Below are 27,477 nucleotides of genomic sequence, written 5' to 3'. Positions count from 1 at the left end.
AGGCTCGAATTTGGCCTTCTCTCAACGTACATTTTGTCATTGGCGGGGTCTTTAAGATGGTGTAATGCCTTGATAAATAGTCAAGAAAATCTATTTAGGCTAGCATTGCACAAGGACATTTTTGATAATCTATTGTGTAAAAGTGTAATTTTTAGAAATTATTTAAAAGCTTTAAGCATTTTTGGTTTAGATTTAGTTGGGGCAACAGCTTTAAACAAAACCGTTTTAAAGCAATTAATTAAAAAAAACATACGCGATCTCACGAGAAAGAGATCTGAAAATATGCAGAGGGAATGGCAGACTGGACTGCTTAGCGGAGAGCTCACTTATTAAAAATCCTCAACCGTACGTTCTTTGGAACCTGAAACATGGAGTACGCAGAGTGATTCTACTCCTCAGAATGAATTTGTTACCGTTGAGGATAGTAACAGGAGCTTGGGAGGGTATCCCCAAAAATGAAAGAATTTGTGATTTATGCAATGGCGGCATCCAAGACTTCAATCATGTTTTGATTGTGTGCCCAGCACTTAGTGCAATACGTCGCAAATTTCTAAGGCATAGTTTTTTACATTATAATATTTTAACAGCAGAACAGGCATGCAATCTTCTTCTGTATCCCCCGTCTGAACAGATATGTTTTAAGATTTTTTGCTTCTTTAAAGAATTTTTAAACGTATATTAGAAGTTTATAAGTAGGGTGATTAATGGATTATGTAGTACCTTGTATAATTTCCCTTGTTTAAGCACCTTTTTGAGCATTTTAAACATCCTTAATTTGTTGTAACATACGATAAGTAACAACCATTTATTAGTGTGTTTGTCAAATTTTGTTTGCTATTTAACTTTTGTATGCAAGTTCCGATTTATTTTGGCTATATTGACACTAGATAATTATTCTGGTCTTTGTCCAGAATTAGGGCATCTATGCACTAGCACTTTATCTAAAACACTTGCACCTTCTATAGCACTTTACAAAATCATCTGTTGTTAACACTGTTTTCTGTCCCCGACACAAGTAATGTTTTAATTGTAACCGTATATTGGATGAACCATACTCAATTTCTTAACTATATGCTGCTAAAGAACAAGTTACTTACCTTCGGTAACGATATATCTGTAAGAAACAGTAGTTAGTATTAGATTCCTTACCTTAGAATATCCCCAGGCGTCAGTCTGGATCCGGAAACTTTTGCGTAGCAGTACCCCTGCGCGTCGGTAGGCGTCGTCTGCAGGCGTCCCCTGCGGCTCCGCGTCGTCGGCGTCGTGCGCCGTGATGACGTCGCTGGAGTATATAGACGCCGCCTCCGCGCGCTGACGTCAGTTCTTTGCACACAGCTTTTCCGCGCCAGAACACGCAGAGCCATGTGAGAACTAACACTGGTGCCATTTGAAACTAGGGCCCTGAAAGGGATGTCCTTAACCCTAGGTATCAGTTCGCAGAACGGGGAGGATGGGCGGGGCGGTAAGGAATCTAATACTAACTACTGTTTCTTACAGATATATCGTTACCGAAGGTAAGTAACTTGTTCATCTGAAAGAAACAGGTTCGTATTAGATTCCTTACCTTAGAATAGATACCCCAGCAATACCAACCCCGGAGGTGGGTCTGCGAACCAATACAACCTACACCAGAAAGTCCTGGAGGACCGAACGGCCAAAAAAGCCGTCCCTCCGGACTTGACTGTCCAGGCAGTAGTGCCTCGCAAAGGTGTGCAGCGAGGCCCACGTAGCCGCCTGGCAAATGTCCTGCAAGGGGACTCCCCGGCCCAGGGCAGTAGAAGCCGCCGTAGCCCGAGTGGAATGGGCCCTCAGCCCAACAGGAGGCTCCTTCCGAGCCAAAGAGTAGCATGCTTTGATGCACAGGACGACCCACCGAGAGATGGTTCGTTTCTGTACCGCCCTTCCCTTCTTCTCACCCACGTAGCCAACAAACAGTTGGTCATCCACCCGGAACTGGCGTGTGCGATCCATGTAAAATGAAAGCGCACGTTTTGGGTCCAGACGATGGAGCCGCTCTTCATCCTTTGAAGGATGCGGAGGCGGGAAGAAGGAGGGCAAGGTGATGGACTGCCCAATGTGAAAAGCAGAGACTACCTTGGGCAGGAAAGAAGGTCTAGTCCGAAGAACCACCTTGTCAGGATGAACAGACAGGAAAGGAGGTTTTACAGAAAGAGCCTGGAGCTCACTCACTCTCCTGGCAGAGGTGATGGCAACCAGGAAGGCCGTCTTTAAAGTGAGAAGACGGAGAGGACAGGAATGAAGGGGCTCAAAGGGAGCACACATCAGGAATGTCAGAACCAGGTTCAAGTCCCACTGAGGCATCACGAACGGAGCAGGTGGATACATGTGCGTGATGCCCTTTAAGAATCTTAACACAATAGGGGACTTGAATAAAGATGGCTGATCAGGTAGCCTCAAGAAGGCGGAAAGGGCAGAAAGATAGCCCTTGATAGTGCCCAGAGCAGAGCCCTGCTGGGCAAGGGAAAGAAGGAAGAGGAGAACCTCAGACAGAGGGGCAGAAAGGGGATCCACAGCCTTCGCTGTGCACCATGCCACAAATCTGTTCCACCGGCAGGCGTATACCGACTTTGTGGAGGGACGCCTGGCTGCCAGGATTACATCACAGACTTCAGGAGGCAAGTCAAATGGCCTCAACTGTCGCCGCTCAATCTCCAAGCATGGAGGTGGAGACTGGACAGGTTCGGGTGGAGGACCGTCCCCTGCTGCTGCGACAGAAGGTCCTCCTGAAGGGGCAGGCGGATCGAGGGACCGACTGTCATGCTGAGTAGCTCGGGATACCAGTATCTTCGAGCCCAGTCCGGAGCCACAAGGATAACTTGGGCCCGGTCGCGCCTGATCTTCTTCAGCACTCTGGGCAGAAGTGGTATAGGCGGAAAGGCGTACAACAGACCGCAACTCCACTCGCGCCGAAAGGCGTCGCCGAGCGAGTGCCGTCTTGGAAACTCCAACGCGCAGAACTGATGACATTGCGCGTTCTCTTCTGTGGCGAATAGATCTAACCAAGGCTCTCCCCATTGCTGAAAGAGGCCTCTCGCCACGTCCGAGTTCAGACGCCATTCGTGATCCACCGAGCACCGACGGCTGAGTTCGTCCGCCCTGGCGTTCAGAGAACCTGCCAGGTGTTGAACCGTCAGAGTCACGCCCTGACGTTCCAGCCATTGCCAGAGACGCAGAGCCTCCTGGCAAAGGGTCCACGACCCCACACCGCCCTGTTTGTTGCAATACCACATGGCGGTGGTGTTGTCCGTGAACACCTGCACTACACTCCCGTTGACAAAGGGGAGGAATGCCTTCAGTGCTAGGCGAATCGCCCGCAGCTCCAACATGTTGATATGGAGCCGGGACTCCGCCGGAGACCAGATGCCTCTGATCTCTGCCTCTCCCAAGTGGCCTCCCCAGCCCTGGAGGGACGCGTCCGTCACAACTACGTGCTCCGGTTGGGGAAGGGAGAGGGATCTGCCTCTGACCCAATCGCGGTCCGTAAGCCACCACTGCAACTGTCTCGCAGTGCCCTCCGAGATCAGGACATGGTCGGACAGGTTGCCCTGATGCTGGGCCCACTGAAACTTCAGGTCCCACTGCAGAGCCCGCATCCGCCATCTGGCGTGATGCACCAGAAGGATGCAGGAGGCCATCAGCCCCAGAAGCCGCAGCGTCAACCTGACCGAAACCCGGGATAACGGCTGAAAGATGGGAATCAGAGCCTGAATATCCCGGACCCGCCGTTCCGGAGGATAAACCCGAAACTGCGCCGAGTCGAGAACCGCTCCGATGAAAAGGAGCTTTGAGAGGGACACAGGTGTGATTTCGGCACGTTGATGGAAAACCCCAGCTCGTGCAGGAGGTCTGCCGTCATCTGGAGGTGGTGGACGACTGTCTGGGGCGAGCCCGCCTTTAACAACCAGTCGTCGAGGTAGGGGAAGACTGAAACCCCTAACCGGCGCAGATGAGCTGCGACCACCGCCATCACTTTCGTGAACACCCGTGGGGCGCTGGTAAGGCCGAATGGGAGCACGATAAACTGAAAGTGCTCGTGGCCTACCGTGAACCGCAGGTAACGCCGGTGGGCCGGCAGGACGGGGATGTGAAAATACGCATCCTGCAAGTCCAACGCTACCATCCAGTCTTGTGGGTCTAGAGCAGCCAAGACCTGAGCCAAAGTCAACATCTTGAACTTCTCCTTCCGGAGGAAGCCGTTGACGTTCCGTAGGTCCAAGATAGGACGCAGGCCTCCTTTGTCCTTCTTGGGCACCAGAAAGTAGTGGGAGTAGCAACCACACCCTACTTCAGGCCCAGGAACGCGCTCGATGGCCCCCTTGGCCAAGAGGGCCGTAACTTCCTCCTGCAGAAGTGTCAAGTGGTCCCCCGACACACGGTGGTTCTGCGGTGGCATGGCTGGAGGAGTGGACTCGAAGGGGAGGGAGTAGCCCCTTCGGACGAGCTGCAGCACCCACCTGTCCGATGTAATCGCGCGCCAGCGGGAGTGGTGATGGCGAACCCTGCCACCCACTGGCGTCACGTGAGCCCGAAAGCTCGGACTAGGAAGACTTGGAGGCTGCAGCGGGGGGAGGCGTGGACTGACCTCGCCGCTGCCCTCTACCGCCACCACGGCGGAATCCACGGCCGCCACCGCGCTGGGGAGCGTTCTGCCTCGCGTGGCTGGCAGCACGTGTGGGACCGCCCCTTCCTTGGCCACGAAAGGGGCGAAACGAACCCGTCTGCTGGCGCTGGGTCGAAAGACCCAAGGACTTGGCCGTGACCCTGGAGTCCTTGAAGCGCTCCAGCGCGTGGTCCGCCTTGTCACCAAACAGGCGACTGCCATCAAATGGCATGTCCATGAGGGCATTCTGGACGTCCGGTGAGAAGTTGGCAGATCTCAGCCAAGCATGGCGCCGAATCGCCACAGTCGTGGACATAGCCCGTCCCAGCGAGTCGGTCGTGTCAAGACCACACCGGATCGAGTACCTCGCCGCATCCCGGCCCTCAACCAAGGCCTGGTTGAGCTTGTCCCGCACTTCCTGCGGGCATTGCGGCAAACACTCCGCGACCGTATCCCACAGGGAGTGGGTGTAGCGGCCCAAGAGGCATGCGGTATTACAAGACCGCAGTCCAGCGCTCAAAGAGGAAAAGACCTTTTTCCCAAATTGGTCATACCGCTTTGATTCCCGATCGGGCGGGGCCGATGGAAATGCGGACTGCGAAGTGGAGGCCTGGATCACCAGACTCTCCGGGGAGGGATGGGTGGAGAGGAAGGCAGGGTCGTCCGAACACGGACGGTGACGCCTGGCAACGTTCCGGTCAACCGGTGCACCGGAAGCGGGCCTAGACCAGGTGCCCAAAAGGACATCCGACAGAGCCTCATTAAACGGCAGCAGAGGCTCCTGAGGGCATGACTGCGGTTTAAACACTTCGGTCAGAATGTTTGGTTTGACCTTAGCGACGGGGAGCTCAAGGCCCAAGGTCTTGGCAGCCCTCAGCAGGACCACCGAATAGGCAGCCCCCGCCTCAGACGCCACAGGGGTCGGCGAGACAAACCCAGTGTTGGGTGACTCGTCCAGACCACTGGCATCACCCAAGTCACCTACCCAGTCCACATCATACTGGCAGGCACGGGATAAAGGGTCCTCAGACCCCTCCCAACCCTCTCCATACTCGTCCTCATCGCCGTAGTCTGGGTCGACGATATAGACTTCGGGGTCAATGGGCCCCATCGGCGCCGGATCCGGCGTCGGACGACGCCGGTCCGACTCCGCGTCAGGAGTCAGAGGGGGAATGGGGGTGGCGCCGCGCGGCGCCGGCGCCGGGGACCCGACGCCGGCCGGAACCGACGGCGGAGTCACTGCGCCGCGCGGAGGCGGCACCACGGGTTGGCCCAAAGGAACCGACGCCGGAGAGGCCGGTAGACCAGCCGGCGACGAACCTGAGGGGCCCAGCGGCGCCGGGGCCGGAGCCACCGGCGGCTTTGAGGCAGGAGCACCCGAACCGCTCGGGCCCCCAGACGGGACCGACGGCCCCGCAGGCGCCGTAGGCCCCGCCGGAGGAGACCTCGCCCTCATAGCCATGAGGAATGCCTCTATCTCCTCGCGCGACGCGCCTTCCCCAGGGACCGACGGGTATGGGGCAGACGGCGTCGGCGACCCACACGGGGCCGCGGGGGTGGGGCCACCCGAACCCCCCGGCCGCATCACGCGGGCGTCGGGGGGAGTCGGGGGTGCGATGACGACGCCCCGACTTCTTACGCTTACCTGACGAACCGGAGGAATGGTGGCGACTCCCGGAGCGCTCATGGCGGCTCCGCGATCGTTCCCTCGACCGCTCCCTCGACCTCCGACCGGACCGGGACCGCTCTCGACGCGGGGCCGACACTCGGAGCTCGAGAAGCTTGCGGGACCGCTCCCGCCTAGCTTTACCAGTCAAGGCCCGACAGTCGACGCAGGACTCCACGTCGTGGTCCGCGCCCAGACACCGGAGGCAGAGTCGATGGTGGTCGGTGACCGACATCATGCGGTCGCAATTGTCGCAACTCTTGAAACCGGGCATCCTACCGGCACCGTAGAAGATTTATTCAACAAAAAACTTGGTCAAAAGACCGGAGTACTGCTCTTCGGATCTGCGCTAACTGGCGCGGAAAAAAGAAGAACTGACGTCAGCGCGCGGAGGCGGCGTCTATATACTCCAGCGACGTCATCACGGCGCACGACGCCGACGACGCGGAGCCGCAGGGGACGCCTGCAGACGACGCCTACCGACGCGCAGGGGTACTGCTACGCAAAAGTTTCCGGATCCAGACTGACGCCTGGGGATATTCTAAGGTAAGGAATCTAATACTAACCTGTTTCTTTCAGATATGTAATTTTATATTAGATTAGATTGTTTTATTAAATTAGGAAGTCAACAATTAGTGTTCCTTTCTAGATAATGATTATAAGAATTCAGCCCCCCTGAGTGACGTATTCAATGATTAACACAGATTAGTCCCTTCAATGAGAAGGTAATTTTAGGAAAATTGGTTTTTTAGAGTATTTTTTTCGTAACTAATGTTAAGGGTTTATTGAAAAAATGTATAATGTACTGTATGTAATCTAGGATAATTGTAGGGTGTAATCTTTCGGGTTTATAATATTGTCCTTTATGAATTAATGTTTTATTGTAATGTTATGTGGAATTCTTCGGAATTCCAAATAATAAAATTGAATTGGCATTGAATTGGAATTGGGAATCAATGTCTGTGACTATCATAGGTAACGTTTTTATTTTGGATTCATCAACAAAGAGTAATACGACCTCTCTCTCTTTCTCTAACGGTTTGTGTGGCTCAGTCTATTGGTAATTTTTTCTGCCAGTGTGGCGAATCTGTGGAACGCTCCCGGACATTCTTTGCTCACTCACTAGAGTGTGACCTGGTGCAATCCTACACGATTGCTCGGTGCTGGTCTCGGTTTACTGCAGCTCGAGTCGTGCAGCATGAAAGGTGGTTGAAAAGTAGACCTCTTTAGTCCCTCAGACCGCGACGCTCAAAAGAAAGATTTAGATAATGAATCCTTGAGTACCGAGGCGGGATTGGGACCCCGTGCTGCGAACTTCTGAGTGGAGATGCCATGCTGTCACGCGAATCTCAACGGAAGAGTCTAATTTTTAACCAGGCCTGAGTTATACACAGGCCTGGCTTTGGTCGTGCTAAATTAAATGTTCCCAGGAGTCTTTTGTTTCTTTTAGCTGACCTATGCTGGAGGTATGATGATTAGGGGAGAGGGTGTGGCCTAACGACCTGAGCTGCTGACTTTGGATCTGGAGAACCAGGTTCGAGCCTTGCGTTGGCTCAGCATCCTGTGATTCTGGGCAAACCGTTAAAGCTCCCCATGCCTACCAAAATCAAGAAAAGGGCAGTTGGTGCTTTCGTAAGTAGATTTTGGTTGCCCATCCAGCCTTACACGCAGCTCCACCAAAAGGTGCATCTCATGTCCAAATGGCAAGTCTGAAGCTCAGGATGGCCCCGCCCACCCTATGACTTTGCTGGTTCAGTGAAATATAAAATAATACAAATGTTTTATATCATTTTATTTTTCACTTTTGCCTCTGCTGTCTATCAGCAGTGGGGCGACACTCCTCCACCATAAGGGAGAGGCGCCACTGTTGGAGGATCGTGCATGCACTCCAGTGTACCACAAAAGGTGTTGAGGTTTCATTTCAGTTAAAAGAGTCTCTGCATTTTCTAGGCAGCTGGTGACTGCTTCACTCACAGGATCGCTCTTGAATGTTTTTCCATGTCTATTCTCCATGCTGTCATCTGTAATTTATGTAGCGAAAAAGTACATTTGAGCTCCTAATAAAGACGTGTTTGGAATTACTGTGTAGTCACATTTCTTTTGCACACCAGTTGTAATTCTCTGGGTTGTTTAGTGCCTGTGACGTCTTGTTCTACAAACTGAGGTTCAGAATGCTATGCACTGCGCTGCCCTCTGAAACAAAATACACAACAAAGTAGAGGTATCATCTCCCAGTTCCTACGTGACGTGTCTGAAACGAATGACCCATTCATTAAAGGAGACACCTCGCGTTACGAGGTTACGTGTGCACGAGTCACAGTGAATTGCTAAACATTTGCGTTTGGTGGAAAAGTGTTTGAGAGCGAAAGGGAGAACGGTATGGGAGATTATAAAACGAGAAGGGAAGGCTTGTGGAGAGAGGTTGGTTGGAGTTTAAAATTCAAAAATATGCAAGAACTTGCAGTTCCAATCGGCCACGCTCACCATTACATACAAGAAAGACCGACTGGCATTGCCAATGCTGGATTATAGTAGTCCAAGATCAATGTTCCTCATTTCTGCTTCGGTGTTTCCAGTGACCTCTAGGTGGCACTGGAAGGTAGCAAATTGGTGTTTAAACGGGTCTCGGTTTACAATGCTACATTAGCAGCAGAAGAACACAGAATGTACTAACGGCAAAACCAAAAACAAGCAAAACAGAAAGCAGCTTGACATCCGACCTGGGGAGGAGATGGGACAGTGAGGGCTGCATGCGCTGTCCTGCAACTTTTGCGTGCCCCGGCGCCAAAGAGGAAGTGTGGGGGCTGAAGTCCCGGGACCCGGGTGAAGAGCAGGACATAGCAGTGCGGAGCTCCCATGCCTATGGAGAGAGCTCCGCATTGTGCAGCCAGAACTGTAGAAGAGCTGGAGTGCTCCGGCTGCAGCCAGCCACCGTTTAGGAGCGACCCCCCCCCCCCCCGCAGACCGGGTAAGTCGATGGCCCGAAAGTTCTTGTGTTTGAGTGTCCTCCATTTATTGCAGTATTATACCTATATTTGTACTTTGTACGCTTTTGTAACCTGCACACGTCACTTTTTCTTCCTGTAATGCACCGTTTGCTACCTCGTGTATTTTGTTTGCTCACGATTGTCACTTTTGCCTCATGTAACTTAGCGTTTGCTTTTGTAGTTTGTTCACCTGTAATGTTCTCATGTATCAGTTCTGTTCCTATTGTAAAGCGCTCTATAAAAACGCATAAATAAATAAAAACACTGTAGTGGCTAAACGCGAAAGTGAAACTGTATGCTGGCTTGCCTGCGAAAGCGGGACAGGCGATGTGCGCATGGCTGTACATGCGCGTCCACAGACCCCAATCGCCGCGCGTGCCCCGTTCTGTCTCCCTTGAGAGGCATGACGCTGACAATAAGTCTCGCTGGCGACAGCGCTTTCGCGCTGCAACGCCAGGCGAGATATAAAAAGTAGTGCTTGAAAAGAAAGCAGTGGAAGCAGTGATGTCAACCAAAGAAATTGTGAAGAGGCAGTGCTCCATGAGAGAACAAACACAAGACTGACAAGCTAGGACATGAGTAAAAAGCAGATAAATGAGAGGGACAAGGAAAGAGAACCAATGGCAAGTAATGGGTGGGCTCCAAGTTCCTCTATGTTCTTGGTAAGCCACAATATGCCTCACAAAAGACAGCACATGCAGTCTTTTTGGCTCGTCCTAAAAATGGGCTTCAAAGCAAAAACAATATATGTAATGCCAGTTTAAAAGAATGAAGTGGGAAGAACAGAGGATGAAAAACAGGGCCACAGTGAATAGGGTGAGGTGCAGAATCGAAAGGTTTTAAAATACATTAAAAGTGGTTACAAAAATAGAACTAAAACTAGTCTCAGGCAGAACCTGGGAAAGTCATTGTAGAAAACAATACACAGAATAGAAGGATACTCCACCAAATAAACTGCAAAAAAGATGTAAACTGGAACAGAAACAGTTTCGCACAGGAGGAAAAAAACAAAGATGGTGTCTTTATAGAAACAAATGGAAGTTGAGAAACCATTAAGCTTTTGAGAAGTGTAGATTTTAGATTGATATGAAAGAAGGGAAATAAGGTTGCTCAAAGAATGAAAAAACTTTAACAAATTCATCAGAAGTTGACAAAAAGCCAACAGTGAGGCATTAAACAGAACAGTGAGATAGGAATGAAGCGAAAGTAGATTGAAGTAACCAAGAACTGAAGTAACCAAGAACGCCTAGAGGAGGAACAGGGGAGTCAGGCTGACTGCAATAAGATGCAGGGTTTCTTTTTAATCAAGGTTGAAGACATTATTACTGATATAGGCAGCACATGTATTACCCCCCTACTCTCTGGTAGTGTAGGACCCACCTGACTTTCAGGGTACCGCTCTCTCGGTGTTCCCTTCGCTTGAACCACATGATTTAGCTCACTTCATAGCTAAAGTAAAATCAGGGTCACCTGAGGATCCTTGCCCGCTTTAGGTGTTCAAAACCATCATTCCAGTGATTGAGGCTGAGGTGCTGTCTCTATTAAATCTATCTGTCGACAGGAAGGGTACCACAGAAGTCTGAGGAAGCCTTGGTAATCCCGTTACTGAAGAAGGCAGGGGCGGACATCAAGATCCTCAAAAACTTTAGACCCATTTCTAAACTCCCCTTTCTGGTTAAAGTTCTTGAACAACATGTTCTTCAAGTACTTTCGGCTTTCGTAGAACACCACCAGCTGCTACAAGCTAGGCAAGCCGGCTTCAGGGCGCACAACAGCACTGAGTTGGTGATGCTCTCAGTGTTGGATGACCTGCGGCTTGCAGCCGACAAGAAGACCCCCTCAGCCTTAATCCTACTGACCCTCTCAGCCGCATTTGACACGGTGAACCACGTACAGATGTTAGTCCGTGTCCGTCGGCTGGGAGTCCCTTTGATGGTCCTCCAATTGATCACCTTCTTCCTGGAGGATCGGTCCCAAAGAGTCCAAGTGGGAGATTGTACTTCTAGGCAGGGCAGCCTACAATGGGGGTCCCACAGGGCTCTGCGCGGTCTCCTCTACTTTTTAATATTTACCTGCAGCCTTTGATAGACGCACTAGCTAAAACAGACTGTCAGGTGTTTAATTAAGTCGTCGACACCCAGCTAATCGTGCGTATTGACAACGTTCCCACCTCTCAGGGTAACGTCCAGATTATTCTCCAGTTCACTATGAACTGGATGATCCTCCAATTCCCTGAAGGTAAATCCAGACAAATCAAAAGTACTGGCTCTGACCACAGGGGTTTCCCCCTGGTCTAGCCTTTTTTGGCCTCAAGAGCTGGGCACAACTCCAACCCCGGTGCCAGCAGTGATGAGCCTAGGCATAAAGCTGGACACTGGATTAACCCTAAAGAGCCAGGTATCTGTTGATGTAGGGTGTTGTATTGGCCTAATGTGGCAACTTTGGAAACTGGTGACCTTGTTGTTATTTCTCCACCATGCAGACTGTCGTGACGGCACCAATCTGGTCACGCTTAGATTATGGCAACGCAGGCTACATCTGGCTTCCCGATAAACTTCGGGGGAAGCTACAAGTGGTCATGAATGATGTGGCAAGGTTGATCTATAAGTTGCCAAGAAGAGCCCATGCTACCCCTCTGTTGCAATAGTTACACTGGCTTCCCATCAAGCACAGGGTTAAATTCAAGGGGCTGTGCATCGTGCAAAAGTATCAGTTTGGAGAGGCACCCAAATGCATCAAAGATCGCCTGAGACCTTAAGTGCCCGGTTGCACTCTCTGGTCATCAGATTCTTGTCTGTTAGCCTGTCCACATTTTAATAGAACGACCCTAGGGGGACGGGCATTCTCTGTCACTGTTCCCCAGATTTGGAATAACTATTGGACGGTATGCGTAAGGAAATCAGGCTACTACCTTTCAGGAGGAGACTTAAAACCCTTCTATTTACAGAGGCGTTTGGATAAGCTCACTCTGTTGTGGGTTGTGGTTAGTTGCGTGCAAGGATTCTGGACCTCTGATTTATGTTATAGCGCTTAGAGACCTTCCGGTGATAGGCGCTCTATAAATACAATATAACATAACAGAGGAGGAACAGGAGAGAATGTAGACTTGAGGCAAGTAACATATTAAACATCAGCCTAGGAGACCAGATCGAATCAAATAGTGTAGGAGAATTAGAAAGGTAACACAAAGGTGGTGTTGTAATGCAATGCGAATTCTGTCGGTTGTAGAAACAACATATCAAGCAAAGTCAGAGGCAATGAAGGAAGAAAAGGAAAAATAACCTGGAAGAGGAACAACGATTTAGAGAAGAAAACAGTTGTTGAGGATTACAGGTTGCTTTACAATATGAGTTTCATAAAACTATTCAGATAGACAAGGTTATAGAGAGAAATTAGAGAATGCTTTGTGCTTGAGCCACAACAGATGTCCCTTGCTGTAACAAGTCAACAGTAAGGAAAGGCCACTGAAGAAGTCCAGCAGCCAGATTCAAGTGTTTGAGTCGTAAAAAGACCAAGAGCAGACAACAACATAGCTGATACCGTTACAATATTGATCATTATAAAAGAAAGGACAATGTTCATTAAAAACATGTACTACATGAGACGACACTTTATTTGGGCTCCAATAATAAGCTGGGAAGGAGACCAACAGAAAGCACAAATTAAGATAAAAGTAAGACATGATCAGAGGGTGAAATGCTAAGTATTTTAGGAGGCACCCACAAACAAAGAGGAGGAAAAGGACGTCAAAATTAAATTAAGACCCGCCTTCAAAAACCCTAGGAGAAAGGCGAAACAAATGAGTAATAATTTGATATCCTAGCTGGGGTGTGGACGTTTTTACATATGACGATGATGATTAAAAGCGAGGGTGGAGACTGTCGCCATGGAAGGAGGAAGCAGCAGGCATGAGCTCCTCGCTGATCGCGTCCCTCAGCATCCACCGCAGGCCTCCCGTTTTGGTCTGGGAGCTGCTATGGTGCGTCCCGTAGGTGCCCGTGGGAAGACCTTCAGTAGCAGGAGCTCGGAAGTGGAATAGGGTGGGCGACATCTTTAGGTTGTGGCACCACATTGCTGACAGTAACCGCCTCCTTGCTTCGCCCGACCGCTTGTGTCAAAGCATCTTCTTAACAAGCAAGGGCAGCAACGGCTTCACACTCAGCCCTCCTACTATCGAGATGTCCTAAGAGCTGGTAAGGATTGAGTCTTCATCTCCCAGAGCCCCTCTTTAGTTGTAAGGGTTCTTATAAACTGCCAGCCCTGATTCTTGTGCTGGATTCGAGGGGGATGCTTAGATGCCATTGGAAAGGTGAGAGAACCCACCCCAGGAACTATTGTCATCTGCTTCAGTGGTTACAGGCTCTCCTGCTTGGATACGTGGCACCTTCATTCAACCTGAACCAGGGTCTCCCCCCCCACCCCCTCTTCCCTATGTGCTGGAGGGGTCTCGTGTGCCATTCCTTGACACATTACTGACATCCACTAGTGTTGAGGCCCGGTGGTGGCCGGTCTGTTCTTACCCCCTTACATCCTGGAGCCCTGAATTGGTACCAGCTTAGTGGTCAGGTGAGTGCTGCCAGACTGCTACTGGATAACTTTAGGGGGCTTTCCCCCTCTGCTGGGGGAATGCTGCCTGTCCAGACCCTCCTTTAATGATCAGTGCCAGTGCTCTTATGCCTGTTCTTGGTGCTAACATGGGGAGCACCCAGTGGACTAATGAAGATGCCTCCACGAGCGCCCTTCAAGAGGGGATCAAGCTAGGGAATCAGTGGCAGCAACATGTCTTACATTGATAGTAAAAGTGAGAAACTTCTATCTGTGATAGATGCATTTGAAGAGAGATTGGAGAGCATGATCGACTCCACTGCAACAGAACTGGGCCTCATCCGCGAAGACTTTCTGAAGATAGCAGAGAGGGTCACTGCTCTCGCGGGCACGGTGAAGTCTTTAGCGCGGACGTTTCAGTCCAATGATCATTGTGTTACTATACTAGAGGCACAAACGAAGCACCTGGCTGCTCGACTTGATGACCAGGAGGAGTGGGCCTGCCAGAATAATGATTGTATTGTGAGGCATCAAGGGTGATTCCATGCTAGCGTTTTTGGAAGACTGGTAGGAGGAGGTGTTGTCCCCGTAAGGACTGTCCAGAATCAATGCTTTAGAACAAGCTCATCCAGTACCGTCACAGTAACCTCGCTTCTGGCACCCCATATCGCCTGGCAATTGGCCACCTCCTACATTTTTAAGACAGAGATCATTTGTTTCAGCAGGTCCAAGCACATGGCCCCATTGCAGTGGATAAATTCAATGTATCCTTATACCCAGGCTTCACCATCCAGGTCCAGGCCCAGAGAATGTTGTTCCTCATAGTAAAGAAGAAACTGCTTGACTTGGTTTTACTTTATTGCTTGCTGTTCCTGGCTCGGATGAGAGCGCAAATGGAAGATCAGGTGCACTTTTTCACAGAACCAGCGGCAGTGTGGTACCAACTCAAATTATATGACAAGGGCACTGTGAGACCAGAACCATCACAGCTGCGGCGGACCCTGCACCCATGACGTTATAGACCCCAGCGCGGAAGAGCGTCTTGGCCACCAAGTGCCAGGTGGGAATGGAACAAACAAAGGCAGTTGAGATGGCGGCGTCTCTTGGAGCTGGAGCGTACTCCCAGTGGAGCACATTCCAGACCCACTCTAACACAGCTTCCAATTCAAAGGACTCCATGGTGCCAGATCTGGAGAAATCTTTTCTGGGGGTAACCCCAGGACCGGCTGACGACTGTTTAGGACCCTGGGCTATTTGGAGATATCACTGTGGTGTTAATGATATTGTTTGTTCTGTGGTGGCTGCCAACTCTATTATTCAGTAAGTTTCTTCTTTTTTTCCCTTTTTGGATTTGAATGGACTGCGGAGAGCTGGTCGGAGGTGAAGAGATCATGCGTAGGGCTCAAAAATAATACAAATTGCACTAGACCTGCAGGTCTAGTAACGTGAAACATCTACTCGACCTAACTGAAAGGCACTTGACCTCCGTCTCAGAAAGCTGAGCAAATGTGGCAAGTTAACAAGATTTAAAAGCATTTTTATTGTTCATTCACTTTGTGAGCAATAAAGATGCCTTTAAATCTTTCTATCTTGTCACATTTGCTCTGCTTTCAGAGGCAGAGGTCAAGTGACAGTCTGTCTTCAGGACCGAAATATAGCTCGTCCTTACTGACTCTGACTCGCAAATGCCCACGGGAGAGTGGATTTTTCGAGCCCTTATGCGGTATGTCCCACTGTGCTGAAAAGCATTTCTTTTCTCCTTTCTATTTTTCCCCTACGGCTGGTAGCTCCATTCCTCTACTCGTGTCTCTCGGTTACGGAACTGGTTGGTCTCCATGGGACTTTAGTTGGCTCCTTGACGGGCCTCGTGTGTTTTTAGGTCTCGCCTGTCGATGCGCATGCGCATCGAGCTTGCGAGACTATTGCGACTTAACCACTCTTTAACTAACAAGCAAGGAATCGTGGCGATTCCTTGCAGTGCCCGTGACTTTTAAGCTCAATGCGCATGTGCATTGAGCTTAAAAGCGCGTGCACATCAGTTCCCTCAGCCGCAATCGCCGTCTGTTCCCTCAGCCGCATTCCTCCGACACCTTTTGAAGTGAAGCTTAGCTTCACTTCAAAGGCCCCGGCTTCTTCACACCCACATGCCGCTCTCCCCGCTCCGCCCCCTCCCCTGCCCGCCGTGTGCATTTCTCCTCCACCCCCTCCCCACAGCAATGCCCTCCGTCTTGTTTTTTTTTTTTTGCATTACCAGCTTTTCAGTCTTTTTCCTTTGGGGGGCCTGCAGTGTTGTGTTTAAAGGCCTATATGATTAAGGCACACTGGCTTGTCTTCAGTCTGTATGACAGGGCACCCCCTCCCTCCCTTACGTTTGTAGTAATAGACAGCATGTGGTGAAGGTCACACGGAGGTCAGCTAATGGGACGCCTGCCCACTTCTTGCTCTGTGCATGCTCCGGGTGTGTGATAGTAAGCTCGACTCCCCCACCCCTCCCGGCCCCGTGGTTCTCTCTGAATACAGTGGGTGGGATTCTGAAACTGTTTACGGTGTTCCCCACTTACCATAACACACCCCTAACCACAGTCTCTCCTAATGTCAGTTTTCCATGACTGTCTTATGCCCCTACAAAAATCACTTTCTTTTCGTTAATCAGTACGGCTTTTAAATCAATTACAGCTTAATCTCTGCGCCACCAAACCACATGTAAGTCATCACAGTAGAATTGAAGCAGTCATTTTCGGTGCTTTGGAGGTGTTGAAGCTGCGCAGCCGCAGTGCAACCTCTGCCAGCAGGGCCCGCGCCTTCCAGGTCTCTCGGCACCATTATATTGCATTAAACGGAGAGTGTGTGTTGGATTGTTGGGACCTGGAGTTCGAGGTCGCCTTTTTCTTACCGCCCCCCCCTCCCCCACTACAACTTCGCAATTTAAGAATGCAAACGGTATTTCCTGCCTCTCGGAAGCCCGGCGAGGACCCACAGGCGGCCGTTGTACATTTGTACCCTAAAAACCATTGTGTGAGGGGCAGGGATCCACTTGTGTTTGCACTTCGGTTGCCTTTGAAAAGAAACGCTGTCACCCTCACTCACCCTCAACACCTCACCCTCACTCACCCTCAACCCCTCACCCTCAACCCCTCACCCTCACTCACCCTCACCCACCCTCACCCACCCTCACCCACCCTCACCCACCCTCACTCACCCTCAACCCCTCACCCACCCCCACCCACCCTCACCCTCAACCCCTCACCCTCACCCTCACCCTCACTCACCCTCAACCCCTCACCCACCCTCACCCACCCTCACTCACCCTCAACCCCTCACCCTCACCCTCACTCACCCTCAACCCCTCACCCTCACTCACCCTCAACCCCTCACCCTCACTCACCCTCAACCCCTCACCCTCACTCACCCTCAACCCCTCACCCTCACTCACCCTCACTCACCCACACTCACCCTCACCCTCTCACCCTCAACGCCTCACCCTCACTCACCCTCAACCCCTCAACCCCTCACCCTCACTCACCCTCAACCCCTCAACCCCTCAACCCCTCACCCACCCTCAACCCCTCACCCACCCTCAACCCTTCACCCTCAACCCCTCACTCACCCTCACTCTCACTCACCCTCACTCACCCTCAACCCCTCAGCCTCACCCTCACCCTCACTTACCCTCAACCCCTCACCCTCACTCACCCTCACCCTCACTCACCCTCAACCCCTCACACTCACTCACCCTCACTCACCCTCAACCCCTCACCCTCACTCACCCTCAACCCCTCACCCTCACTCACCCTCAACCCCTCACCCTCACTCACCCTCACTCACCCTCAACCCCTCACCCTCACTCACCCTCACTCACCCTCACTCACCCTCACTCACCCTCACTCACCCTCAACGCCTCACCCTCACTCACCCTCAACCCCTCAACCCCTCACCCTCACTCACCCTCAACCCCTCACCCTCAACCCCTCACTCACCCTCACTCTCACTCACCCTCACTCACCCTCAACCCCTCAGCCTCAATCTCACCCTCACCCTCACTCACCCTCAACCCCTCAGCCTCAATCTCTCCCTCACCCTCACTCACCCTCAACCCCTCACCCTCACTCACCCTCACCCTCCCTCAACCCCTCACACTCACTCACCCTCACCCTCACTCACCCTCAACCCCTCACCCTCACTCACCCTCAACACCTCACCCTCACTCACCCTCAACACCTCACCCTCACCCACACTCACCCTCAACCCCTCACCCTCACTCACCCTCAACCCCTCACCCTCACCCACCCTCAACCCTTCACCCTCAACCCCTCACTCACCCTCACTCTCACTCACCCTCACTCACCCTCAACCCCTCAGCCTCACCCTCACTCACCCTCAACCCCTCAGCCTCACTCACCCTCACCCTCACTCACCCTCAACCCCTCACCCTCACTCACCCTCACCCTCACTCACCCTCAACCCCTCAACCCCTCACCCTCACTCACCCTCAACCCCTCACCCTCACCCTCCCTCAACCCTTCACCCTCAACCCCTCACTCACCCTCACCCTCACTCACCCTCACTCACCCTCAACCCCTCAGCCTCACCCTCACCCTCACTCACCCTCAACCCCTCAGCCTCACTCACCCTCACCCTCACTCACCCTCAACCCCTCACCCTCACTCACCCTCACCCTCACTCACCCTCAACCCCTCAACCCCTCAACCCCTCACCCTCACTCACCCTCAACCCCTCACCCTCAACCCCTCACCCTCACTCACCCTCACAACACATATTGTGTTACAATAGGTGTCACATTTGCGAAAGATAAAACTATCTAGAGATGTAGCATAACGACCAGAGCTGCCATATAAGTCACGTAAATACAAAACATGTTGCATTCCAAATGCTATAGGTGTCACTTATCCATTTGCAAAACGAAAAATGTCAAACTCTTCTATTGCGAGACCTATTGCATTTTCAATGCTTGTTAATGTTTGGACTGGATGGCTCTCTAGCGCAGTCCCTGAGGAGTGGGGTGGGAGGGGGCGGGGTTAGTCATGTTGTTTGTAATTTTGCATTGTTTTCCGGAGGGTGCATGATGGTGAATGTTTCCAGCTGCGAGAGGAGGAGGTGACCCAGAGCGACCGGAGGGAGTGATTGGGGGAGAAGGGTCCTCCTGGGTTTTTTTTGGATGGATCTTGAAGGTGGACCCGATTAAGTTAATTACATGGAAAGTGCTGGGCCTTTCCACCTCTTCTAAATGTTATGTGCTACACACTGTGTTTCTACAGGAGACCCACATTACAGAACCCAAGGATCGAGCCCTCTTCAGGCGCTAGAGGGGACAGTTGTATGCCACTACTTCCTCTGCTTTCTCATGAGGTGACCATATCTGTATTAGACCTGGGAGCCTTTTTAGTTACACAGGGCAGATACTGACCCAGATGGTCAATTTGTATTTGTGATGGCCTGTCTGGACAGGAGGGATGTCACCCTCCTGAACATTTATACACCCAATGTGGACCAGCCTGCTTTTCGAACCAATCTCACATTGCTCCTCCAGCAGATGATACCATATATAAAGATAGTGGGGGAGATTTTAATTGCACAGTGGATCTGGATTTGGATAGATCGCTCCCACCCCTGAGTTCTGCACCCACGAGTAAATTCGTGGCAGCTACCTGCGCATAGGCCAAGTAGTGGGGCCTGGTGGATTGTTGTAGAATGCGGAACCCGAAGCCCGGGTGCATTCCTACCACTAGAGGTTCAGCTTGGCAGGACCTATAGTTGCAATGCAGCATATAGCAAGGTGTTTAGTGTAGAGTACCTGGTAAAAACATATCCCAACCACTCCCCTGAGTTGTGCTCTTTCCGATGGCCTGCATATAGACCAATTGTCCCTACTTGGCACCTAAATCCTATAATGCTTGAGGACCAGGCTTTTCGGGTGTCATTAGGGGAACAAGTTCCACAATACTGGAGAGAAAATGCAGACACGGCCTCGTTAATTGGGGTGGAATGGGAGGTTATGAAAGCAGTTGGGGGGAGAGCAGAGTTTTTTTGTTTTTTTTATATAGCGCGAACTAGAACCGAATCAGTTATCAGAGCGCTTTACATAGCACCAGTTACATTACAGGAGGACACACTTTCATTTTTTTAGGCACGGGGAGATTAAGTGATTTGCCCAGAATCACAGGGGGTTTTTGGCGTCGTTACCGAGACTCGAACCCAGATCCCCAGGTCCGAGGTCGAGCGCCTTAGCCGTTAGGCCAACCCCTCTCCCCAAGCGGTTACTTGAAAGTAGAAAAGGAGAAACTATTCGGCCTAGTTGAACGGTTGCTGCTATTCTACTACCAGACTATATGAACTGGGTTAACGCAGAGAGGCATACGTTGGGTACAATTCCCGTGTGGCTCTTGCAGAGTAAAGATCGGGTGCCCACCATTCTCCAAGTGCGGGATTCTTCGGCGCGAGATGCCTTTGCTCAGGAGATTAACGCAGTGTTCCTCTTCTATTATCAAGACTTGTAATCTGCATTGAGTGGGGTTGGGGAGATGGATACATTAGTCTATGTTAAAGGTTCCTCACTGGTATTCCTCGACTTTACAATAGCAGAGCAAGTGGGTGCAGATATCACTGAACAAGAAGTGCAGGACGATTAAAGAGATGGCAGGGGAAAAGTCCCTGGATTAGATGGCCTGTCCATAGAATGTTATGCTATGTGTCCTACGGGCTGGTCCATAGACTTGTAACCCTCTTTACCGATTCACAGAGGCGGGGACTGCTTCCTTCCTTCCTATGCAAGGCCCCTATAGTAACCCTCACTAAAAAGGATAAAGACCCACTTCTCCTTGATTCGTATCGTCCCCTCTCGACGCTCAACATGGATAACAAGATTTTAAGCAAATTCCAGCCAACCCACCTACTGCCACACGTGTTACTTAGTTCACTCCAACCAAACTGGTTTCACTCCCACATGAAGTACTATGCCTAACATTTGTCAATTGCTATTGGCTTTAAACTAACACCAGCAGTTACTACTGATGGCTCTGGTCATGTCTGTAGATATCTGGAAGGCATTTGACTCACTCTATTGGAAGTATTTGTATGCAATCATGTTTGGTATGGGAACAGAGAGCCCTAGATTAAATGGGTGATGGACCTTTGCACTAGCCCGTTGGCCAGGGATCGCACCAGCTTGGTGCTTTCAGCTGCGTGTGCGATAGAACGGGGCACCAGTCAGGGATGCTCTTTGTACCAGCTACTGTTTGCCTTGACCGTGGAACCTTTGGCCTGCATTATGCGGCGGGGATGTGCTATCAGGGTTTACAACTTTTTCCCGATTATTTATTTCTCTCCTTGTATGCAGATGACATGCTCCTATAGATGAAGGGGGAGAATGCTAATGTTTGGGGAGCGGTGACCGCCCCGACAGACGTTGGCTGCCCCTCTGGTCTTGAGGAGAACTGGGGAAACCCGTGTGTCTTTCCCTTCCGCAGTGATGACGAGAGGTGTAGACCGCTCTTGGCCGCCTCAACGCTATGCTAAGAATCAACTACCATTCGGTACTTGGGAGTCAATATTTACTGCTCAGCTTATATGAAGGCAATTTTTCCTGTGCTATCACCGCACGACGATGCGCAATGAACTTATGAACCAACGATGGCTACCTGGCCATCGGTGAGAGGCCAGGTAGCAGTTTCTAAAATGGTGGTATTGCCACGGCGGCTCTATTTGTTTGCAGCTCTCCCCATGGAACTTCTGCGGAGATTTTTTGGGGAACTGGATAGTATCCTACTGATGCTATATTGGGGCACATCGCGGCTCTCCAGAAACTTCACCTGCCAGTGATGGAGGGTGGCCCAACTTCCCCTGACTGTGAGCTACATTACTCCGCTGCAATGGGTGGCCAGCTGGAAGCCTGCGATATTGGATGGAGTGGACCCTAGTGAGAGGGGCTCGCCTTCCAAAGAAGTGCTGTCTGCCGTCCTGATGAAGCAGACAACCGCTTCTATAAAGCAAGGTACAAATGTATTAATCAGAACAACACGTTAAGTTTGGTTTAGGGCTCTGCAGAGAACAAGCAGTAAAATGCCATATAGTGCAAACTTCCGGTAACGGCTGCCCAGCGCCGAGACAGTCCGGGGGGATGGACAGGGCTTCATAGATGGATAAAAGCAGGGGTCATTAAATTGGGTGATTCATTTGTGGGTGGCAAGGTATGTCCCTTCTTGGACCTCTGAGAGAGACACAGAACCTCCCCCTGGGACACTTTCTACTACATGGGGCTCTTATACAAAATATCTGTAACTGGTGGGGCTGCGGAGCGGCAGAGCCTCCAGAACATCAATACCTACAGCACCTCTTATTCATCACAGGCCACACAAAAGTAGTCACGCTACTTTACAGGGCACTACTAAAGTGGGCGCAGTTAGATTTGAAATGCCTTTGTAGGAGCCGGGAGAAGAATTTGGGTGCACCATTATCGGATGCTGCTTGGAAAAAAAGACACTCATGCTCACTCCTAGAGTGTCTAGGAACACTTGTTTTCACACTTATTCAGCTCTATAACATACACCGGGCATATATTACCTCCCGACGAGTACATGCCATATTTCGGGATGCGCAGTCAAACTGTTCTCAGTGCGGGGTGGATGAATTGAATTGAATTTTTTTGCATAAAGTATGGTCCTGCCACATATTAATCCCATAAAGGACCAGTGTTCTCTGGATTGTCCATAGGGCTACAGATAAGAGACCTCGAGCCCACCACCCAGATAGGTCTTCTGCATCTACACAAGCGTAGCGTGGCTCGGAAGGTGACAAATAGATTTGCGGACCTAGTATTGATTCTAGCCTGCAGACAATGGACGATGTGCTGGAAATCAGCCAGCGGCCCCAATATTTACAGTTGGGGACTGGAATTAATAAAGTGGTCGGAATGGGGAAGAGGAGATTAGGTAGGAGGTGCTCAGGGAAACACGAAAAGTGCTGATACTACCTGCTGGGGATGTACTATTGTTGGCTTGCCCTACGGTGGACCTAGGCTGATGAATTTTAAAAGATGGACTACTCTCAGGGGTTGCTTCCCCCAATGCGGAGGCATCGGACGGGATCTTGTGTCTGGGGGACTAAGCATGAGTGAGACCGAATGGGTTTGAGAGACAGGCCCCTAGATTTTGCATGGGTTTGAGCACATGATGGGTGAAGTGCCCCTCTGGACTTCAGAAATGGGTAGCTACTGCTGCATGTTACTGTCACGAGTGAAACAGCCTGTTAGTTCCTCCCTGTGGCCCCTCTACTACAACTGTATATACTTGATATGTTGCACTCTTTGGCACTAGACCTCTTCACTGTGACGTATAACTACGCTGTTGAACTTCGGGCTTGATTACACCGCTCCACTATGATTTGTGTGCGTTATTCAAAACGGATAATAAAAAAATATATCTTCTTTTAAATGGTGATGATTAAAAGCAGATGACTCCAATAGATCTAAAGTAAAAAAGCAGAATCAGTGTTGCAGTAAAAGGGAAAATAAAATAACTTGCTAAAGGCCTTCCAGCAGTAACAAACTTTGGAGGATAATAAAAATAGAAGTACTAACGCTGCAGGATTAGAAAGAGTAACAAGATGAAAGTGAAAAGACAGGGGAGGGAGTGTGATAGTAGATGGTCAGACTATCAACTGTGTTGAAGTAGGGCACCATCGTCATGTTACATCTCGCATCAGATTGGAGTATTTTGGATGTATTTGCTCTTGAAAACCAAAACATTCTATAGTGTCGAGACGATGACACAATGCCATCAAAACTCCTACATAAACATTGTTAAAACATGCAATTCATAATCTCACGCAGCAGCCAACGTGAATGCTCTCGAGTCACTCTGTACTTACTTTCACAATGACAAACTAACTTCAGGTAGTGTAGGGAGCCTAGTGTAATGCTTTGTTATCTAAGGCCAGTGAAATCTAGGTAGAATCACTAGGCTTTTTTCACAAACATATGTACAGTGAATTTCATTCAAACATCTAAATAAAGTGCCATTGTTTACATTATCGAAATACTCTGCCTAATCGATTTGAAGAAGCGCTCCAGGAAAGCATTGAATAAAAGGTAATCAATCCCCAGAAATGGAAGCACATATGTTTGTTGTACTGTTCTTACAATGGACATCTCTACCAACTCCCATACATGAACAAATCAAGATATTACACTTACGTCTGCCCATCTTTCACAAATCCTTTCAAGGAGGAACCTCTGTTAGTTGTTGTAGCCTTCCCACCAAGGCCAACAATCAAGGCTGTCAAAACCGCACTCTTACCGCCTGAAAAAAGAACATTTAAATAAAATAGTGTAAATATGTGTTAGTGTTTATGGTCCAAAAGATCTGAAACACCAGTGTCATAGTGCGTGGAAACCTGCTGCTGGGCAAGAGTAGGGCAACCAATATGAAGCAAAGGGTTCATATGGGAGCCCAGCACAGAGGCCACTGTTAATAGTTCTGTGTTTTATATGCAAATTGCAAGTTGTGAAAACAGTTGCCCATCATAGAAGAATATATTATTTAAGCAATATGCACACAACCAACATAGATATCAATGGCCCTTAACGGCTTTTACCTGAATAAGTCGTACACTTGGGCTGTATTCTACAATAGAGGCAAATGTAAACAACAAATGAATAACATAATATGGGTGTTATAGGAGAATAGAACGGAGAAACCCCCATTTGGAGGCTGAACCACACCACTCAGTTGCTGCTATGAAAGGGAGAGTCAGGACTGGTAGTGGTAGCAGCTGAAACCTTTTGATGGATCAATTTGGCTTATTAAAGCCATAGTAGTTCAATGACATACACAGCTAGTCGCCTACAACCCTGGGGTCCGGCAGCATACAGTGAAGCAACTGAAAGCTCCCCCTTTTTGACACGGTCACCACCACTTTTAGCCTTGTATTTGATGTGATTTTGACTGCAAGTGCACTGGGTTCCGGCTAACCAAGTCCCCAGTGCCAGAGCTCTTTCCTAAATTGGACAATTGTTTCCCCAATTGGAAATACCTTTAGCGCTCACTGTTAAGTCTATGGTAAATGGTACTCCTGGTACCTAGTCAAGGAGGTTAAAGAGGATCCTTAAGCAGGACGAATTGTGCGACCCTAAGGGACCCCTCAACATACACATAGACACCGTCACTTCAGGCTGTGTGTCTTGGTAAAGACAAAAGTGAACAACATGACATGGCACATGAGGTAGCGGCTAAAGAAACCTACTGTGGGACCTTGGCAACCTATACAAAATTAATAGTTGAAAAAAATCTGCCTATTTTACAAAGAACATAAATGAGGCTAAAAACTCTAGTAAAGAACTATTCGCCACAGTTAAGAAATTGACAAATCTTGCCTAAAATAAACAAATAGAAGGTAGCACTGGACTATGTAACACGCTAGTTCAATTGTCCGTTGACAAGGTGAAATTAGTATATGATTCCGTTATTACTACAAACAACTCTAATTTGTCTCAAGCGAAGGTACTCCCCAACCCTTGTAGGTACACAGAAATCGGGAACCCAGGGTTTCAGTTCGCGACCCCGTCAGTTGAACAAATACGTCAAATAATATTGACAACTAAGTCAAAGGGCCTTACGGACCCTTGTCCACCTAGAGTCCTACATCTGTTCCCAGAGCTTCTCAGCAAACAACTTCAGTTGCTCTTTGCAAAGATAATACAGACAAGCTGTTTCCCTGATGCTTGGAAAACTGCATCTGTTCTGCCGCAGCTGAAAAAGTCCAACTGGGATCCGCTAGACCAGGCAAACTATAGGCCAATGTCAAGAATACCCTTTCCGGCAAAAGTGCTGGAAAAGCTCTTGAATATACAGTTGGCTGGGTTTCTTAGGTCTACCCATGCCTTAGATCAATAACAGTATGGGTTCAGGGAAGAAGACGGGACTGAGACTGCACTGATTATGGCAGCAGAGGAGCTCAGGAGTGTTCTGGATGCAGTTGGGAAGGCTGCCTTGATTCTTTTAGACCTAATCGTCAGCCTTCGACACTGTGAATCATGATATACTCCAGACCCGTCTAGCGGAAATAGGAGTGCATGAATCAGCACTCACATTGCTTTCATCATTCTTGAGGGAGAAAACCTTTTCAGTCAAACTAGGGGACTATACATCTAAACCCTTTAAGTCTCATTGGGGTGTGCCACAGGGTTCGTCCCTGAGCCCCACCCTCTTTAATATATATGTTGCCCCATTAGCAGCTATCATCAGAAACTGTGGGTTTCTACCCGTTTCCTACGCCGATGACACCCAAATAGTAGTGTCAATCGCCAACAACGCAGATGAAACAGCGGACAAGTTTAGTAACTGCATGGAACAAGTCAATCGCGGGATGCAACTAAACGGTCTAAAATTAAACTGTGATAAAATCGAGGTTATGCTGCTAGGGGTGGAGCCCAACATTTGGTCGCATAAGTGGTGACCTAACAGCTTAGGCAATTGCCCATCACCGGTGGACAAAGTTAGGAATGTAGGCTTTGTATTGGATTCCAAAATAACATTTCAAGCCCAGATTAACAAACTTTCCTCCTCGGTGTGGTATATCCTGAAGTTGATAAAAAAGCTCTTGCTGTTTATTCCCTTGGAAACCTGTAAAACTCTGGTAACCATGCTGGCTCTATCCAGGTTGGACTACGGGAATGCGCTGTATGCTGGGCTACAAAATCAACTACTGTTAAAACTCCAACGCCTTCAAAACGCTGCAGCTAGGCTAGTTCTGGACATCCCCAGGTCCGAGCCGGTAGCCCACAGACTCAGAAGCCTCCACTGGCTCACGATGGAGAAAAGGGTAAGGTTCAAGTCAGCTTGCCTGGCATACAAGGTTTTTCAGGGGATAGGTTCCCAATTTTTAAAAACCAACCTCAAACAATATGAACCATCAAGGAAACTCAGATCAAGCAACGCAAAGCTGATCAAGGCTCCCAGATCAAACAACTGAGATGGAGGGGGGGGGTAGTTTTCTGCTGCATATAGCTAAGACATGGAACCAACTACCACTATCAATAAAAAACAGTCCGTCACTGCTACTATTCCGGAAGGCCTTAAAAACCTGGCTCTGTTCAGCATAGCTCGAATTCCATCTCTGGCAGTCTAGACTCAATGCATCTGATTCAGCGCCAAGACGCCTTAGGGCATTAGTGCGCTCTATAAATTTTAAATCAAATCATTAATGGACTAATGGAGTACAAATGGATGTTCCCAATAGATCTGGAACTCCATTGGCTCCTAGTGCCGTGTTCTCTTTTCATTTCACTTCCATAGCTCATACACTGCACCTTCGAGAATCATTAGGAAGCCACTGAGAAGGACTGGTGAACGTCTAAAATGTCATTGACACTGCTTCAAGCATCTCAAAGTGATCTCACAATCCTCAAAGAATTATATAAAATGCTATTTAGAAAACGTTGCTTTGGAAACTTAGACAATTACTCTCTCATGCTGTACTTTCCCTTACTATGCAATTTTATTTATCTGCACTTTCTTCACAATTTTTTCTCAGACCTGGAACAATTTTTTCAAGTGTTAAAATTAACTGCATTAGTAATGCTGTATGATCACTTTATTTAAGATGGACCACATAGCTACAGAAAAGGATTATTTCCACTGTTTTTA

General features: G+C 49.4%; 1 protein-coding gene across 2 annotated transcripts in view; it reads right to left on the bottom strand.

Annotated features, from left to right (window-relative positions):
* Window positions 1-27,477, bottom strand: part of SMC6 (structural maintenance of chromosomes 6) — a 1,026,872-nt gene that overhangs the window by 899,514 nt on the left and 99,881 nt on the right. For both annotated transcript variants that reach the window (XM_078647759.1, XM_078647758.1), the window contains exon 4: window positions 24,027-24,132. In XM_078647759.1, the coding sequence (XP_078503885.1) occupies window positions 24,027-24,132 (106 nt within the window). The remainder of the gene's footprint in view (window positions 1-24,026; window positions 24,133-27,477) is intronic.

The sequence above is a fragment of the Lissotriton helveticus genome, chromosome 6, assembly GCF_964261635.1.
Source record: "Lissotriton helveticus chromosome 6, aLisHel1.1, whole genome shotgun sequence".
Classification (NCBI taxonomy): domain Eukaryota; kingdom Metazoa; phylum Chordata; class Amphibia; order Caudata; family Salamandridae; genus Lissotriton; species Lissotriton helveticus.
Note: the sequence above shows the minus strand (reverse complement) of the source record. Positions and strands in the feature narration are given on the sequence as shown.